Source organism: Echinops telfairi, unplaced genomic scaffold, assembly GCF_000313985.2.
Source record: "Echinops telfairi isolate 266 unplaced genomic scaffold, ASM31398v2 ScPeMD7_7427;HRSCAF=8465, whole genome shotgun sequence".
Classification (NCBI taxonomy): Eukaryota; Metazoa; Chordata; class Mammalia; order Afrosoricida; family Tenrecidae; genus Echinops; species Echinops telfairi.
Window position 1 is genome coordinate 13,785,853 of NW_022111327.1, and position 17,903 is coordinate 13,803,755.

General features: G+C 45.8%; 1 protein-coding gene and 1 pseudogene across 1 annotated transcript in view; one reads left to right on the forward strand and one right to left on the reverse strand.

Annotated features, from left to right (window-relative positions):
* Positions 1–17,903, reverse strand: part of SLC25A43 (solute carrier family 25 member 43) — a 91,587-nt gene that overhangs the window by 53,160 nt on the left and 20,524 nt on the right. Inside the window, exons 3-4 of the mRNA XM_045298555.1 lie at positions 11,020–11,261; positions 2,042–2,214 (exon numbers count right to left, since the gene is read on the reverse strand). Coding sequence (XP_045154490.1) covers positions 2,042–2,214; positions 11,020–11,261 — 415 coding nt within the window. The remainder of the gene's footprint in view (positions 1–2,041; positions 2,215–11,019; positions 11,262–17,903) is intronic.
* On the forward strand, positions 2,760–4,021 carry LOC115872601 (annotated as a pseudogene).

Here is a 17,903-nt window from a genome sequence, read left to right on the forward strand (position 1 = left end):
TTGGGATGTTTTCGTGATGCACATTTTCTTTGCATAAAACTCTCTCTTATACGTGAGTTGCTGTGGATTTGTTTCTCCAAAGTATCTAGACTAATACAATGTACATATATCTATAGGTTAAGTATTAAGGTAGCAGACAGACGTTGGGCCTCTACTCAAGTACTCCCTCAATGCAAGAACACTTTGTTCTAATAACCTGGCATTCTGTGATGCTCACCTTCCCAATGCGATCGCAGAAGACAAAATAGATACATAAGCTAATGTGATGAAGAAAGCTGATGGTGCCTGGCTTTTAAAAGATATAGTGTCTGAGGTTTTAAAGGCTTGAAGTTAAGCAAGCGGCCATGTAGCTGAGAAGCAACAAAGCCCACATGGAAGAAGCACACCAGTCCGTGTGACCATGAGGTGTTGATGGGATCAGGTATCAGGCATCAGAAGACCCCTCCGCCCAAAAACAATCATTTTGATGTGAATGAGGGGTGTCTGAACGGAGACCCAAAGCCCACCTGCAGACAATTGGACATCCCCTCACAGAAGGGTCACACGTAAGGGATGAGCCAGCCAGGGTGCAGTATAGCACCGACAAAACACACAACATTCCTCTAGTTCTTTAATGCTTCCTCCCTCCCTACTATCATGATCCCAGTTCTACCTAACAAATCTGGCTAGACCAGAGCATGTATACTGGTACAGATAATATCTCTCGACACACAGAATCCAGGACAGATAACCCCCCTAGGAACAGTAATGGGAGTAGTGATACCATGAGAGTAGGGGGAAGAGTGGGGCAGAAGGGGGAACCAACAAACAACAGAAACGTGGGTGAAGGGAGATAGCAGACGGTGTGAAATATGAAAATAAAAATAATGTATAAATTATCAAGAGATCACGAGGGTGGGAAGGTGGGGGGAAAAGAGGTGCTGATACCAAGGGCTCAAGTAGAAAGAAAATGTTTTAGAAATGATGATGGCAATGTATGCACCGATGTGTTTGATACAATTGATGTATGGATTGTTCTAAGAGCTGGAAGAGCCCCCAAGAAAGTGATTGAAAAAAAGAAAAAAGCGCAGGCTTTCTTCCGTGGAGCTGCTGGTGGTTTCAAACTGCCGACTATGCAGACTGCAGTCCAATGAGTGACCACTACACCACCAGGGCTCCTATACACATACATGAAGAAAAACTATTGATTGTTATAACACATGAGTGTTGACCCCAAGCATAATTTATTTTCTTTATTGCATATTTCTGTTTCCCAAATCATCTGCAATAAATGCGTATTGCTTTTCCAACCAGAAAGAATGGTTTTGATAGATAAGCCTTTGCTACTGCTCGAAGGTGGTCTGATGGGGCAGCGGGTTGAGCGCTTGGCTGCTAACCAAGAGGTCAGAAGTTTGAACCCAACACTATCTGCTCCTATAAAGACTTAGGGCCCCCAAAGCCCTGTAGAGCGTCACTGGGTCAGAATGGTCAGGCTGGCAGTGGCCACTCTGGGTTGGACTTGACTGTGGAGGCAGTGGGTTGTACACGCTTTCTGGGGAGCAGAGCACTAGGTCTGCTGGCAGGTAGGCAAATGCCTCCCTGCTGGTTAGCAGCTGAATGCTTAACTGTTGCGCCACCAGGACTGTCTCTGACAGTTCTAGTTCCCAGCTTCTTTTCCATCTCTCTGGCCTGTTTCATGGAGGGAAGGAGCAATTATGATAGCGAGAGCGTGCTGCATTCCACTTCCCATTGGCTCTCAGCCAAAGGGGAACCTCACTGGCAATGTCAGGGCTGGTGGGAGCCACAGAGATCAGAGGAGAGAAGAGCAAGCCTCAGTTGGAGGTTGAATAAGAGACTGAAAACGCCTTGGGCGGCACCCCTGCAGCAGCTTGGGCTGGAACCAAAGGCCTGGTGCAAAGTGTTGAGCAGAGCATTTGCAGACCCAGGGCCATCTCCTGGGAACCTTGACATCACTCAGGCTCAGGCTCCTTCGTGCTTGCTTCCCCACTGTCCACAAAAGCTTCGGGACCCCCCACCCCCGCGCCCGCCCCCAACTCCTCACCTGCATCTTTCTCTTCACTGTGTCAAAGGGAAAGGACAGGGTTTGGGTTACTGCAGCAGCCAGACAGATATTGGCAAAGTTCTGGAGGACAGAAAACTGACTGCGGGGTCCGTGCCAGATTTTCTCCAGGTTCACGTAAACGAGAAGGGAGCCAGCAGAGAATGGAACAGCACCTGCAAAACCAGGCCAGGAAGAGGCTGTTAGGTCTTGAGCAGAGAAACCAGCAGTGGGCGAATGGGGTGGGATCCAGGGGAAGTAGACAAGAGGGTCTTGGGCTTAAGCAGTCACTCCAACCTAAAGGAATGTGAGGGAAATTTCTTGGGTGATGATATAAAAAAAACCAACCACTGCCAGTGAGTCAATTCTGAGGCTGTAAATATTTCTGGGAGCAGATAGCCTCCTCTTCCTCCCTCGGTGTGGCTGGTGGGTTTGCACTACCAACAAACAGCATGGTTAACAGTTCCACACTTAGCAAATAGCACCACCACCATGCTCAGTATCTTGATAGGGGGTTGAGTCATTTCTTGGAGCCCTGGTGGCTCAGTGGGTTATGTATTGGTCTGCTAACTGTAAGGTCAGAACTTTGAAACCACCAGCTGCTCTTCAGGAGAAAGACAAGGCTTTCCATTCTCTTAAGATGCATGGCCCTGGACGGAGGGCCCTAGCGATGGGACTCTGGCAGTCGCTTGGGGCCGCATCCCATGTCAGTCGGGAGGACATGGCTCCCTTCTTACTTCTCTTTGTCCTCGTCGTGCAGGCCCTGAGAGGAATTGAGATGGGCACTGCGGAACCGGAGCGGTCCTCCGTGCCTATGCCGACCAGTGTTGCGATGGAGTCCTACAACATGAATCCTTCCCTACATTGGGAATGCCTGGCCATGGTGCCAGCCCCTGTTTTCACTGTGGAGGTAAAGATCTATGAATTCTGTTTGGGCCAGAGTTAAAGCGAGGCTTGGGCAAAAATAATCGGCCTATGGGGAGACAAAAGATTTCGTTATCTGCCAAGATGGGAAAGTTGGACCACGTAAGCTATATATCAGTGAAAAGGAAGACATAATCATTATCGACACATTTCATCCATTAGTTATTGTAAATGGAACAGAGCTGGGCACTGTGTTTGCTTCTGAAGATACTTGCTACAGCTTCACATACAACGTAAATGGGAGAACTAATGGACGTAAAGCCTTATACATTACGGTGAGGGAGTGCGACGAAACGCAGTGTTGGTCCAGTATCCCAAAGGCCCAACTGAATACCAAGTACTGTGCTTCAGCAGAAGGCCACAATAAAAGATGGAGCGTTTTGACAGAAAGCCGGTTGTTTGTCCTATCCTATTCTTTGTAGTTCTTATTATCCCTGTATTCGTGTGTTGTTACATTAAGAAGAATCCTTTTAAGAGAAGAAACAACACATTACCCAAGTCCTTGCTCCCTGTGGTAAAACATGCCACTTCAGAGACAAATCCGGAATCAAAATACATATCACTCATCACATCATACCAGCCTGTTGCCTCAGACATTGAGAATGTGGTCTGCAAAGAGCCGTTGCCTTCAGCAGCCCTTCCCAGCATGCACACGGAAGACAGCCCTGCCACCGTGGAGCACACAGAAGTTTCTAGCGAAATCATAGTGATCACTGAAGAAGGTATTTCTGATGTGCTCCCCGGGAGCTGGCGAATTCTTTCTCTTCAAGTAGCAACCAGTCTGAGCCCTGCAGCATCACTGTAAACTCGTATCACTCCAGAAATGGTTCCGACAGCGGCCTTGTGGGATCTGACAGCTTTTTTTCGGACTTTGAAAGCCCCCCAAACAATACGGCTGAAGGGAAGCTGGCAGGACAAGCTCCCACAATGTTGAGAAACACTCCCACCTCATTCAGTTACGATAAACCTCACGTGCTTGTGGAGTTGCCTGTGGATGATGGCGGGAAGGAAGCCTTGATTGGTTACAGATTCACGGCAGATGCCAACGAGTTTTCATAGGCAGCTATGGCATGCCAGTGTGGAAGCCTCTCCTTCCCAAACCAGGCTTTCTGCTTGGGGCTTACGAGAGATCAAGAATTCTCATGTGCTTAGTTGGTAGTAACCAGAATGTCTTGTTTTGGATCCAAGTGTGAAGAGCCTGTTTGGCACTGTTGCCTGTCATCAGAACATACAATGACTTTGCTGTTTTTGAAAAAGACAGAAACGAAACATCACAAGCAGAACCTAAGACCCTGTGAAGGTTTCCCTGCAGCTGGGAGTTAGCAGCCATGCCCACTGCCACCACTGCTGCTTCCTGTGAGGGGGGTGGGGCACCCCTTCCCCCTGGTGGCCATGAGGAGAGCTATAATGCAGTTTTCTTTTCTGTGCCAAGATACGGTTTTTTTAAGTGTATGTGTACAGCATTTCTAAGTGCCTAATTAAAAAAATCCTGAAAGCTTTTCACATTTTTAAAAAACTAACAGAATGCCCAAAGAATTTGTAAATAGAAGTATGCATATGTTTACATGAGTCCTTGCATACATAGAGTTTTCAACAAAATACTATAAAGACATTGAAAACAAGCTGTATGGCCATGGAAACCCACTGGGGCAGGTCTGCCCTGTCCCATAGGGTCACTATGATTTGGAATTGACAGGATGGCAATGAGCTTTCGGTTGAGTCATTTGTCAGAATACATCAGAGGGTTTCCTAGAGATTTGTGCTTGGTACTCTGTGTAAGTTTTGACTTGCAAAACAACCATACACAAATATTACAATCTAGCTGATGAAACAGGAGCCCAGCTGGCCCAGTGGGTTATGCACTGAGCTGCATCAGGTCAGCAGTTGACACTCATCAGCTGCTCTGCGGGAGAGAAGATGAGTCTACCTGTTCTTTACAGTCTTGGAAACCCTACGGAGTGGTTCTACCCTGTCTTAAAGGGCGGTTATGAGTGGGAATAAACTCCGCACAGGCTGAAGGGTTTAGGGGTAATGTGTGGTTGATATTTGTAGCTTGGACTCAAGTCATCAAATAGAATGATCTAATACAATGATCTAATACATGGCAAGGTCACGGCTGGTTCAAGTAGGATTGTCATCGTCCCTGTGGGAGACCCAGGTTCGGGTCCTGGCCAATAGACTTCACACACAGCCACTACCAGTTTGTCAATTGAGGCTTGCTTATTGCCATGATGCTAAACAGGTTTTAGCTGAGTTTCCAGACTAAGACTAGGAAGAAAAGCCTGGCAATGTACTTCCCCAAAATGGCCAATGAAAACTCTGAGGCTCATAAAGGTCTGATTCGCAATCAACTGTGTAGATGGCAGAAGGCCAGGCAAGTTTCATTTCCCTGTACACAGGGTCACATGAGTCGGATCAACTCGATGACAATTCACAACAACAATGAACGATTAGAATAATCAACCTTTTAAACCCCAAAGGGCAGCATGACTCAAGGGCAGGCGGGTAGGAAAGGCGGAGGAGTGGAAACAGGAAACATGGAGAGGAAGTGGGGACTGCGAAGGATGCGCTGCCTCCATGGGTATGGATTTGTTGGAAGGAAAACTGATGCTCTGCTCTGTAACCCTGCACTCAAGTCACAAGAAAAGGCTTTAAAGACCAGAGAGAACGGCTCGGGGAGAGAAGAGATGGACAGATATGTGATAAAGTCAATTCCATGTAAAACTGAAGTGGACTTGGAGGCTCCTTGTAGGGTCCAGGTGGTGGGTATATGGGTGTTAACAATTCTTCCAACTTCTCTGTATGCTTGAAATTAATAAAAAATAACTACGTTGATTAACCCCCCACACCAAACACACAAAACAAACAAACAAGCAAGCAACCCTCCCCTGCAAGCTCAGTGGGAGCTTAGGCAGGAGTGAGATGGAAACCAAGGAGCTTCAGTAAGAGGCTGGACAGTGAGGGAAGTTACCTGACTTCACCGTTTGGGGGGGTGGTGGTGTAATGATATGCCCAAGTTGGGACCTGGTGGGCCCTACACTCTGTGCCATTGCCACCTTTCTAGGACAAGGTGGTGAACCAAGCAAATAGGACCCTTTCACAAACTTCCACAAATGCTGAGAGCCACTTGAAGTTCACACAGGGTTAAAGTTCGCCGTCAAAATGAGGCACTTCAAAAAGTGGGGTGAGGAGTGACACCAGTGGGCTGCAGAACTGTAGGGAGCAGGGAAAGCAATATTTATTAGACATTTATTTTAAATGCATCTTTTCCAGCCCCTCCCCCACGCCCGCCCCCCTCCCCAGCCTAATTTACTTTCATTCAGAAAACATTTGTGGAGCCTTTGCAATGTGCTGGGCGCTATGCCAGGTGCTAGTAATTCAAAGAGAAATAGGCTAATTGTCCTCAAAACACTCCCTATGGAGTGAAGGAGCCAGCCAGTGAAAACTATACCAGGGAGCTTCAAAAAGTCTGTGGAAAACAAATCAAAGGCGATGGAATTTGTTTTACTGTTATGAGGTGCCTGTTTATGGAGCAGATCATCAATTCATACACTTTCCCCATATGTTTAAAATGAGCATGTATCTCCCTGTAGCCTCCAAGTCCACTTCAGTTTTACTTTCTCTCCTTCTTTTAAGCCACTCAGGCCAATATTTTAGGTCTGAGGAGTAAGGAATCTGGAGGGATGTTTGTTTTGTTGTGAAACGTGGAGCAATTTTTAATTTATTTCCTTTTAAACCCTCCATTTCTTTTTGTCCCCCCATCTTCCCTCCCCCGCCATCCTTTCTCTCTTCCTTTTCCCGGCCCCATCCCTGGCCTCCTCGCAGTCATCCAAGTCTTGTGGTTTGGTGAACATTTTCTGTCAACTCATCCACTACGGTCCCCTCAACGTACTTTTCCCACTTCTTCCTGGAGTTTCCGGCTTCCTTTCCTAACCCTCGGAACTTTGCATTTAGGCAAATGCTGCCCATTTGCTCTGAAATGGTTGATTTTTCTACCACAGGGGTGCGTTCAGTTCCAGCCCTGAAGGTTAGCAAAGGGTCATGGCCTTCGGGCTCCTACCAGGGTCTATTCTATCAGTGACCCCGAGATCTTTTATGATTTTGAGTTTTGTTTCATATTTTTCTCCCATCCTACCCAAGACTTTCTAATAAAATCCTTCTCAGAGCAGTTGGTGGTGGTAGCCGGGCACCATCTAGTTTTGCTGGTCTCAGGCTTATGGAGACGGATGTTTGCATGGTCCATTGGACTACTTGTTTCCATATGTGTTTCAATGATCATCATGCTTCTTATCTCCAGATGGAGAGAAACCAATGGCTTCCCCTTCTCCATTGCTCATGAGAGGGCAATGGAATTTTCCCATGAACTTCTCAAGGGCTCCTCACATAGCACCCCTAATATGTGCCACAATAGGGGCCTTTACAAAGTGCTTTTAGGTACAGGAGGAGAAGAGTGGTTCCTTTTGCCAGTGTGTAGATGTGAGTGAAATTAGGAAGAACGTCATAGGAGACAGCTTTGGAATGGGCTCTTGCGGAATGAGTAGGAGTACAGCAGAGCCCGAGAGAGTGGAAGGGTATTCCTGGCACAGGGAACGGTGTGTGAAAAGGTGTGCAGTTATGAAAGGGAACGGCATTTCCTGGAAATGCAAGTGTTCTGTATGGCTCGAGCATGAGTGCATGTGGAGACATGACAGGAAATGGGGTAAGGGACAGGTCTGCAGGATCTGCTACCTCATAAGGAATTGGGGATTTTCTCTATAGCTCAGAAGAAGTCACTGAGGGCTCTTAACAGGGGTGTGTGTATGTGTGGCAATAGAATGAGATTGGTGAAATGATCAAATTATGTTTAGAAAGATCACCTTATGCTAGTAGCAATGCACAGGAAGGACGGGAGCACAGGACCAGGTAGGGACCTGGGGAAGAGGTGTGTGTGTGATGGAAGTGTGGCCTGAGGCAGAGGGATGGGGGTGAAGAAGTGGTGAACTGACAGGACTTGGGGGTTGTCTGAAGTATGATTGGATTGGGAAGAGTTGAAGTGATTCCTAAATTTCTTCTGGCTTGAGCCATGGGGTGAAAGGAAGGTAGTATCATTCACAAGGGAACACAGATGAAAGAGCAGGATTGAGATAGTCATGCAGTGAATGATGTGATAGGGGTCTCCTAGCCAGAGTCTCTTAACTCCCACCAAACAGATAGGGTCCGGGGAAGAGAAGGTCGGGGAGGAGGCTGGTAGTTGCCATGATTCAGTTGTGATTGTTAACAGGGTTCACTGTGATTGTAAACACTTGGAACTCTAACATGGGTTTAGCCAATTCGGCCATCCTGCTGGGTATAAAATGAGCCATCTCAGCAGCAGGAAGGGGAGCTCTTCATTAGCATGCAAAAGAGAACTAGGAGTGGAGTGCATTCTTTGGACCCCAAGATCCCTGAATACTGACCCCTCTCAGTCCAGGAGCCCAAACTATGACACTGGAGAAGTGGCAGCAGCAGCAGTGACACCAAGAGTGGGAGACAGAGCAGTTATCTTTTTAGACCACCAAACCCAAACCAAACTCACTGCCATCTCCTAGCAACCCTGTATGATAGGGTAGAACTGCCCCTGTGAGTTTCTGAGACTGTAACTGCTTATGGGAGTAGAAAGCCCCATCTTTGTCTAGAGGAGCAGGTGGTGGTTTCAAACTGCTGACCTTGCAGATCACAGTCCAACTCAAAATCACTACGTCCCCAGGGCTCCTTTCTGGAGCACAGAGAAAGTAATTCTGAATGCCTCTGGGCAGAGGCTCATTTTCCCAATGAGGTGCCTGCAGGCACTTAATGGAGGGAGCTAGGTTTGCTGACCTACTGAGCTCATTGCCTTCTACCTGAGGTAGTTTACTGGTGTGCTTCCCGGGCATTTCTTGGCAGGGTTAAAGCAGCTTTGGGCAAAGGACAAGGGGTCATGTGGTCGAGAGGCTGAGGCACCTCAGAAGAAAAGCCTGGTGTTATACTTCCAAAAATCCAGCCACTGAAAACCCTATGGAACAGAGCTGTATTCGGACACACATGGGGCTGCTATGAGTCAGAATCAATTCCAAGGGAACTGGCAATGAAGGTGCCCAGGAGATAGCTACCCTGCTACGGGGAAGTGATACAAGTCAGCGAGTAAGAGAAAGGGCTGTGAAATTACATTGTTAGATTCCCCTGCTTTCTATTTGACCCTTGGACAAGCCACTTTGTTCCCCTAAGCATCCACTTCATCTGTTAAATGATGCTTAAATGAGAATGTATACCAAGCACTTACCGAGTACCAGTTGTGATAGCTAAGGCTTTGTTTCAACTGGGCTGGGCCAGGATTTTCAGTGGTTTGGCAGTTAAGACCTAATAATCCCCCATGGTGAGATCTAACAATTATTCCCATAATATCTACTATGAGCAGCCAATCAACTGAAAGTTTCTTTTAGGGGTTTAGCTTACTTATATTATAAGAAGATGTGGAAAAGTATGCTGCTTTTTGCTGGGTTTGGATCCTACACAGAACTTGTCAATGTCTAGTTCATTGGACTTGAGCCAATGGCTTGACATATTGCTTGCCAGTTCTGGAAGTCACCTGCCTGATTTGCCTATCTTGGATCCATTTGCCTCTGTAGCCACAGGCCTGATCTGTTAATCTTGGGTTCATCAGACCCTACAACCATGAGTCTGGTGAAGCTTCCAGCCTAACATCTGACTCATGGACTTGGAACCTGCCTGCTTCTACAACAGCATGAGCACAGAGTAAGCACACACTAAGTATTGTCATTGTACAGAGAGAGAGGGAGTTATTAGAGTACATGGATGCTTGTTTAAGTTATGAGCTTAGGTGAGGCCACCTAGGAAGGGGGAGAGGAAAGTGAGGGAGGAGTGGAAGCAAAAAAGCTAAGGAAGGGAGTTCAGGGCAGTTATGTAGGGGACAGGCAGCATTAGATGAACTAGGTGAGGTAGATGAGTCATAGGGGTCAGAGGACAAAAAGAGGGGAGTGTGATGTCATCATTCGGGTTTACCTCTTTAGTTGTTCTCTAGGTTCTAATATCCACTGCAATGGCTACACAGAACTCACAGACAAAATTCATGAGTAAAGGGTTTGTTAAGGAAGTTAACAAGTTGTAATGCCAGTGAGTCAAAGGGCATACCACTCTGCTATAATCCTCAACCCGAAGGCATTCAGCTTAAGCTCTGTAGGTCAGCAAACCCACCTCCTTGAACTAAGTGCCCAGATACCCCACTCGTCAGCCTCAGGTAGAAGGCACTCAGCTCCACTTCCGTGGGTCGGCAAGTCCAACTACTCCAATGAAGTGCCCAAAAGCATCCTACTCAAGCCAGCCTCCTGCACAAATGCACTCCAGTGTACTTGCTTTGTGGGGTGGGATGTCCATCACTTTGTTCATGCTCTGGTTCCTGGTGCTGCTAACGATATGACGTTATAGCGCTCAGATTCAGGAGGTTCACTGGCAGGGATTTCGGGTCCAGAGGATGTACTCTACTTCTGGCTCTTACTGGTAACTAGATCCCTCTTCCAGCTTCTCAGAGGGCTCTTTTTATATACAGCAGGATGGCATTCCAGGGAATCTTGTTAGCATTTACTCACAGGTGAATCCTATCAGTCTCTTTGCCCACCTTCTTAACTGACCCATTAGCAACTTTGGCTCGAAGAGCCGCACTGAACAGTTACTTTACTGCTACTGCAGTGAGAAGGTGCGGTCCTAGAAGGCAAGTTTCCATACGAAGAGGGTGATCAATCTTACCAAGTGCTGCGACAAGAAACATCAGCTAAAGGAGAGCCTCTGGTGACGTGTGTGTGTGTGTGTGTGTGTGTGTGTGTGTGTGTCTTCTGTGCCTTACTATTGTTTCTGTGGGATGTGATTAACCAAAGTTCATAGTGAGGTATACATGGGTATGGGTCAGAATGAACCTATCTGGTTCGTTATCAGTTGGATCCATATAAACTTGATCCCAGTAAAACTGATCACAAAGGTATATAATACATTCACCTATATCAAAGAACCCAGTCTTTTCTTGGACAAAAATAGTAGTACTACCTTACCTAAAACAGTCATGGAAACCCCTCGATAAAAGGCCAGGAGCCCTTCCTGTTGATAAATAGTTGAGAAAGCATGGAAGATGCCCCTATAAGATGGTTCCAGCATGTTCTGCACAGTTAACCGGGTTTTGATGAGGTCTGTAGGATACGTCACAATGGTGGACACCATGCCTGCAAGGCTCCCAGCCATGATGGCATCCCACTGGGTAATCTGGCCCGAATTGTCTGTGAACAGCATGACAAACCTGAAAGAAAAGAAGGGAAAACCTTAAGGAATCCATTATGGCTTATGTTAGAGTGCTCTACACTGCCGCTTACAATACTTCCCAGCATTTCAAAGTGCTTCACAAAGTCGCAATTCCTATACTAACATACTAGGATTAATGAAAAATAGATTTCGTTCTCTATTTAAATAATACTGTTTTGCGATAAGGAGCCCTGGTGTCATAGTGCTTACAAGTTTGGCTGCTAACTGCAAGGTCAGCAGTTTGAAACCACCAGCTGCTCCTAGGGAGAAAGATGGATTTTCTACTCTCATGAAGATTCTCATAACTGGGCAATTCTACCCTGTCCTATAGGGTTGCTCTGAGTTAAAATTGACTCAATGGCAGTAAGTGAATATTTCACTATAAGGCCTCTGGATATAAACAGTTAGTGCTCATCTACTATCCCAGTGGTGAATGGTTTGAACCCACCTGACAGCATGTTAGCAGAAAATCCAGGTGCTCCACTTCTGTAAAGACCACAGCCAAGGGAGCTCACACTCTAGGGAGCTTGATTTTACTCTGTATATACCACTGGGAGGTCGCATACATCCCAATCAGCTTGATTGCAAGTGGTTTGGCTTTTCTTTAGTTCTAGCTTTTATTTTGGTTACAAGTTGGGCTAATAACTGCAAGGTCAGCAGTTTGAAACCACCAACCACTCTTTAGGAGAAAGAAGAGGATTTCTATTCCTGCAAAGAGTCACAGTCTTGAAAATCCACGGGCGCGGTGGGTAGAACAGCCCCATGGGGTCAATATGAGTCAGAATCGACCCATTGGAAGTGAATGTGATTTAGCTGGAAGGAAGAGATGGCCAACCGACTTATTTAGTAGTAGTTGCCAGGTGCCGTCTAGTTGGTCCTGACCCAGTAGTGACCTTTTGCAGAAGAGAACAAACATGTTATGATTGAGCCTATTGTTGTGGCCACTGTGTCAATCTATCGCCCTCAAATCTTTCCCACTTCAGTTTGTCTTTTCTACATAACTGCCATCTCTGGCTTGTCTGTGAGGACACAGAAGTTCTTGACTAACACTGAACTGGGACCTACACCTTCAGTTTTGTTGAAACTTGAAAGGAATGAAAATTGCCTAAATTAATGATGTTGAGCATCCCCAATGATATCTTAAGACATATTGGTTTGGCGACTTTCAGAGAAGACGCTCCACCTCAATGGTTGTCAGGAATATGGCAAATGAAAACACAACATACCACTGCCCACCAATAAACTGGCAAAAGTGACGTCTGATGCTATCAAGTGATGGTAAGGACACACGGTACCAGGAACCCTCAACCATTGTGGGGTCCAGGGTACGTTGGTACAACCACTTTGCAGTATCTAGTGAAATTGAAACCACACCTACCTTCTCCCCAGAAATTCCACTTCAACATGCATACCCTAGAGAAACTCTTGGAAATATTCATACGAAAACACATACAAGGATATTAAGAAGTATGAAATAAACTCCACCTGCCATGAATGGAATTGTGCATTCCCTTTCCAAACAAATACATGATTCTCAATGGTTTGACAGTTATGTCACAATGTACTGTGGCCGTTATGTAATGATGTAATCATCCGCATGACGATGTCAGCCAATCAAGGGTAAGGGGATTAGAGTGAGATGAAGGTTGTTAGGTGCTGCTGACCTCATACTGAAGGAAACACTACCCGTTCCTGCCCCATCCTCACAGTTCGGTTTGGGCCCATTGTTGCAGCCACTGTGTCAATCCATCTCCTTCAGGGCCTTCCTCTTTTTGTTGCCCCTCTACTTTAACAAGTATGGCATCCTTCCTCCAGATCTAGCACAGAGTGAAAAGGTCTTCCCTCAGAGCTGGAACCCTAAATTCCAACTTCTGGCTTCCTAACTGTGAGGGATTAAACTTTTTGTTTGTTAAAGGCATCTGCTTTGGGGATTTGTGTGATAGCACCAGTAGAGAACTAAATAAGACACAATCTAACATCATCAGGAAAATTGTGTACTCAAGATTAGACCATTGTGATCCATAGGGTCTTCATTAGCTCGTTTTTAGAATTAGGTCTTCCTAGTCTGTAAGCTTCACGGAAACCTGTCCCGAATCATAGCAACACCCAAGCTGCCACTGGCAGACAAGCGGTAGCTGTGTGCTTGAGGTGAGAGCAGTTGTGAAGACAATTTGTGTGGTATCTCTAAGTTGATGCATTTGAGAACCAGCCATTGAAATAAGGGCCATTCACTTATTATAAGAACCTCGTTCCTAATAGACTAGTAAACCCTTGATTCTAAGTGAAAGGAAGCAGGTATTTCAGCCATGGAACAATGGACAGTACCCAGGACTAGGAAGTTTGAAGACCTCCTTTCAAGCTCCAACTCTGCCACTAAGTTTTCTTGTAGACAGATCATTAACCAGTCCGTTCCCTGGATATTCTGGATATTTATTGTGGGGTACCAGTCCCCACAATCAAACAGGACTGGTTGTGTAATTGGGGGTAAAAGTAAAGAGACATCAGATAACATAAAGCATGCAATTGCTCACCTCCTGGATGGCCATGATCTCAGCAGCCAGGTCCCTGCAGAGAGGGCGAATATATTTCCAATCATGGCTTATATATATATTTTGGGGACATGCAAGCCCCCCTAATTACAGGTAACCGCATGCATAACAGGAAGGTGTTGTATAACAGGCATCCATGCAAAAGGAAGGGGACGAGCTAGGGGTGTACATGCGATAGGAAGGGGAGATGCTAGGGGCATACATGTGGCAAGATGGAAAGACTCTAAAGTCAAGATGGCAGCCTAACCATGACCCTCTTTGAGTTGGCTTGACCTTGTCTTTGGACTCTCCTTCAGGGGAACAATCCACTATCCTTAATAGCAGGGAGTGGGCCCAACCTAGGGTGGGACAGACAATAGGGTCTGATTGCTCTAGATCGCAGCTGACCTCCAAGTGTATAGACATTGACCATATGTTAGCAAGCAGCATCGTAGGTTTGGCATATAAAATGGGAGGATAACTTGGGGAATAACTTTTCTGTATATACCACAGTTTATGCTGTGTTCACACCCATGATCGTAGACTGTATCATAAACTCCAGTCAACTGTTATGCAAACTGATCCAAAACAAAAACCGGAACAAAAAAACCAAACCTGTGACTCAAAGCAGCAGGGTAAAACTGGCCCTGTGAGTTTCCAATACTATAGTTCTTTGTGAGAGTAGAAAGCCTCATCTTTCTCCCTCTGTGCAGCTGGTGGTTTCAAACTGCTGACTTTGCATTTAGCAGCTCAACTCGTAACCATCACAGCACCTGGGCGGCTCCTTATGCAAATTGATAGGAGAAAGAAATGAATCAGTGTAATGATGGACCAAAGGTGTCGTCTCTCTGTAAGAAAGATGTCACGGTGATCAACCATTCTGCTTGCCAGCCACAGGAGAAAGAGGCAGTCAGCTTCTATACAGACTTACAGCCTAGGAAATCCGAGGGAGCAGTTCTACTCTGTCCTGAAGGGCCTCTATGAGTCAAAATCAACTGAACGGCAGCAGGTGGGTTGCTTTCTAACTATGCCTTACCAGGCCTCAGTTATCATTTTTAGTTGTTTTTTCTTCTTTTTTTTTTGTTGGGGTGGGGGGAGAAAAAAAACCTCGCAGGAAAATATTAGTGAATATTAGTGAAGCTGGCTTGGGTGTTCGCTTTCCCACCTATGGGCTCTTCTGCCCACCACTGTGACGTGGACTAGTGTAACAGGTTCCTAACAGGTCTTTCCACCTCCAGTCTTCTTCCCTTGTCATCCTACCATGCCATCAAGTGACACAAATTCCCGTCGAACTGTTTTTATCATTGTACTGCCCTGGCTCCCAGATCTACCCAGGTGAAGTCCAAACTCCTTGCCCCTGGCTCTCCAGGATCCCACGCTAACCTGTTTTTTTGGCTTTTTCCCACTCTGCTCTGTACACATCTGCTCCAGTCATGCTGGCTGGCTGGCTGCCTGCCTCTGCAATCTCTCCCCATCTTTGCCCAGCAAACGCCTACTCCTTCTTCCCAGGTCAAATGCAAGTACTTTTCCCCTTCTGTGATGCCATCTCCGTGGTACAAAGAGTTAAGAGAGTTAAGTACTGGACTACTAAGTAAACAGGTTGGAGGTTCTAAACCTGCCCCAAGGCACTCGGAAGAAAGGCTTGGCAATCTGCTTCCAAGCGATCACAATCATCGCGATGGATTGAAATTGTGTAACCCCCCAAAAAAGAGAGAGATCAAGAGAGAGAATCATTGTAATGAGTTGAAATTGTGTACCCCCCCAAGAGAGAGAGAGAGAGAGAGAGAGAGAGAGAGAGAGAGAGAGAGAGATAGAGAGATGTTGTAAATATAGCCTCTATAACGGTGGTTACATAGGCAACCCTGGTGGCATGGTAGTTACAAGTTGGGCAGCTAACTGCAAGGCCAGCAGTTCTCCTAGGGAGAAAGATGAAGCTTTCTACTGCTGTAAAGATTTACAGCCCGTAGAACCCACAGGAGCAGTTCTACTCTATCCTATAGGTTGCTGAGTCTGGCCACTGGCTTCCAAAAGATAGCCAAAGAAAACCCAACGGATCAAATTGGTCCAACCAATCTTCCACCAATCTTGGGATTGGTGCAAGACCAGAACCAGGCAGTGTTTCAATTCCTTCCATGTGGAGTTGCCTTGGTGGCTAAATGACAGCTAGTACACACTCACACACAAAGGGACTTCAATGAGTTTGTGGAGAAAATGAATGAAAAGTAACAACATTTGTTCCCCATGAATTCGTGAAGATTCCTTGTGTGTGTATATGTGTTTGTGAGCATGTAGGAAAGTAAGATGTAGTTAATGACTTACTATGGCCCCTTTAGCCATAGTTTTCTCTTGTGTGATGTATTGTAAACTCTAGCACCGACACCTGTGGTTCTACTTCCATTTTGGAAGAAGTTACCTGTTATGGGAATGAGACAGGATTTAAGGTGGGATATATTTTGAGTCCCCACTATACTAGAGGGTATGGCTCAAGTCATCACCCTTTGTTTCCTTGGGGATATGGTCTATAGAAGGCAAAACCTACACCTCCATGAAAGCCTGTTTTTTTGTGACGTCCCTTCCCTACTGAGCATGTGCAGAAGCAAGGAGACCTGTTTTCACTTCTGTACCTTACTTAGTTCTCTTGCACTGGCTTGCTTCTGCTTGACCTCAGGTTCTTGGGACTTGAGTTGTGGCCTGTCACCTGACCTGATTTCACCAGCTTCTGCAGCCTTGTGGGTGAGGACGATCCTCTAGATCAATGGTTCTCAAACTTTCTAACACCACCACCCTTTAATACAGTTCATGTTGTGGTAACCCCCAACCATAAAATTAATTTTGTTGCTACTTCATAGTTGTAATTTTGCTACTGTTAGGAATCGTCATGCAAATATCTGATATGCAGGATGTATTTTCATTGCTACAAATTGAACATAATTGAAGCATAGTGACTAATCACAAAATAGTATGTAATTATAAATTGTGAAATATTTATTTCTAATTACAAATAAATGAAATTTTGTCTTGAAGCATGGTGTAGCATGGGGAACAGTCTTCACACCGGGTACTCGTATGTGGACGTATCTGCATGTGGGTGGACCCACCTGGAAATGGTTAGAGGAGTAGTGTTTCGGTTCCTAAGACCATTGGAATTATGAGTTTTCAGATGGTCTTAGCGACTCCTGTGAAAGGGTCATTCGACCCCCAAAGGGGTCGCGACCCACAGGTTGAGAATTGCTGCTCTCGATGGATGTCTGAACTGCAGATTTAACACTTTAAAAGCACACACAGCCATTTATTTCATGGTCCGTGAGTTCTGTGAGATGTTGCAGCAAATTGCAGAACCCTGGGGTGTTATCTGTGGTTGATCTCAGAGATATTAGCGTGATACAGTATCTTGGAAAAGTTGTACATTTGGGACAGCTGTAATTTCCACCTCACGGGGACTAGTCTTGTGTTTGTCTTTTCATAAGTTTTATTTGTTCATAGGTTTATCTCCGAGGTGTTATGCCATTGGGATCACCCTCTTGAAGTTGTTAGATGTTTTCTGTTTTTCAGTATATGAAACCCAGTTTTGATGAACTTATAGGGACAGCAAGTAGAATAAGGGTTTCATAGGAGGCACGGGGGGTGGTACAGTGGTATTGGTGAGGGGGAACAATGTCAAGGAGTTCATGAAGGAAAAGAATGTTTGGAAACTGACTGTAGTAGCAATTGTACAATACTGCTGGACATGATTGAACTATGGAATGATGTGATATATGTATTAACTCATAATTAAAAAAATAATAAAGAAATTATTTCTGCGGAGTATTGTTACTAGGGGAGCCTTGGTGGTGTCGTGGGTCATGCAGTTGGCTGCTAACTGCAAAAACAGCAGTTTGAAACCACCAGCTGTTCCTCGGGAGAAAGATGAGGCTTTTACTCTAGTCAAGAGTGACAGTCTTGGAAACCCACAGGGGCAGTTCTACCCTGTCCTATAGGGTTGCTATGCATTGGCATCGACTCAATGGCAGTTGGTTACATTGCTACCAGGGTTCCAGTTCACCCATGCATGGGTTTATATTACATAAAACCAGTTTAGACAAGTCTCTACAATCAGTGGATGGCTACAGACC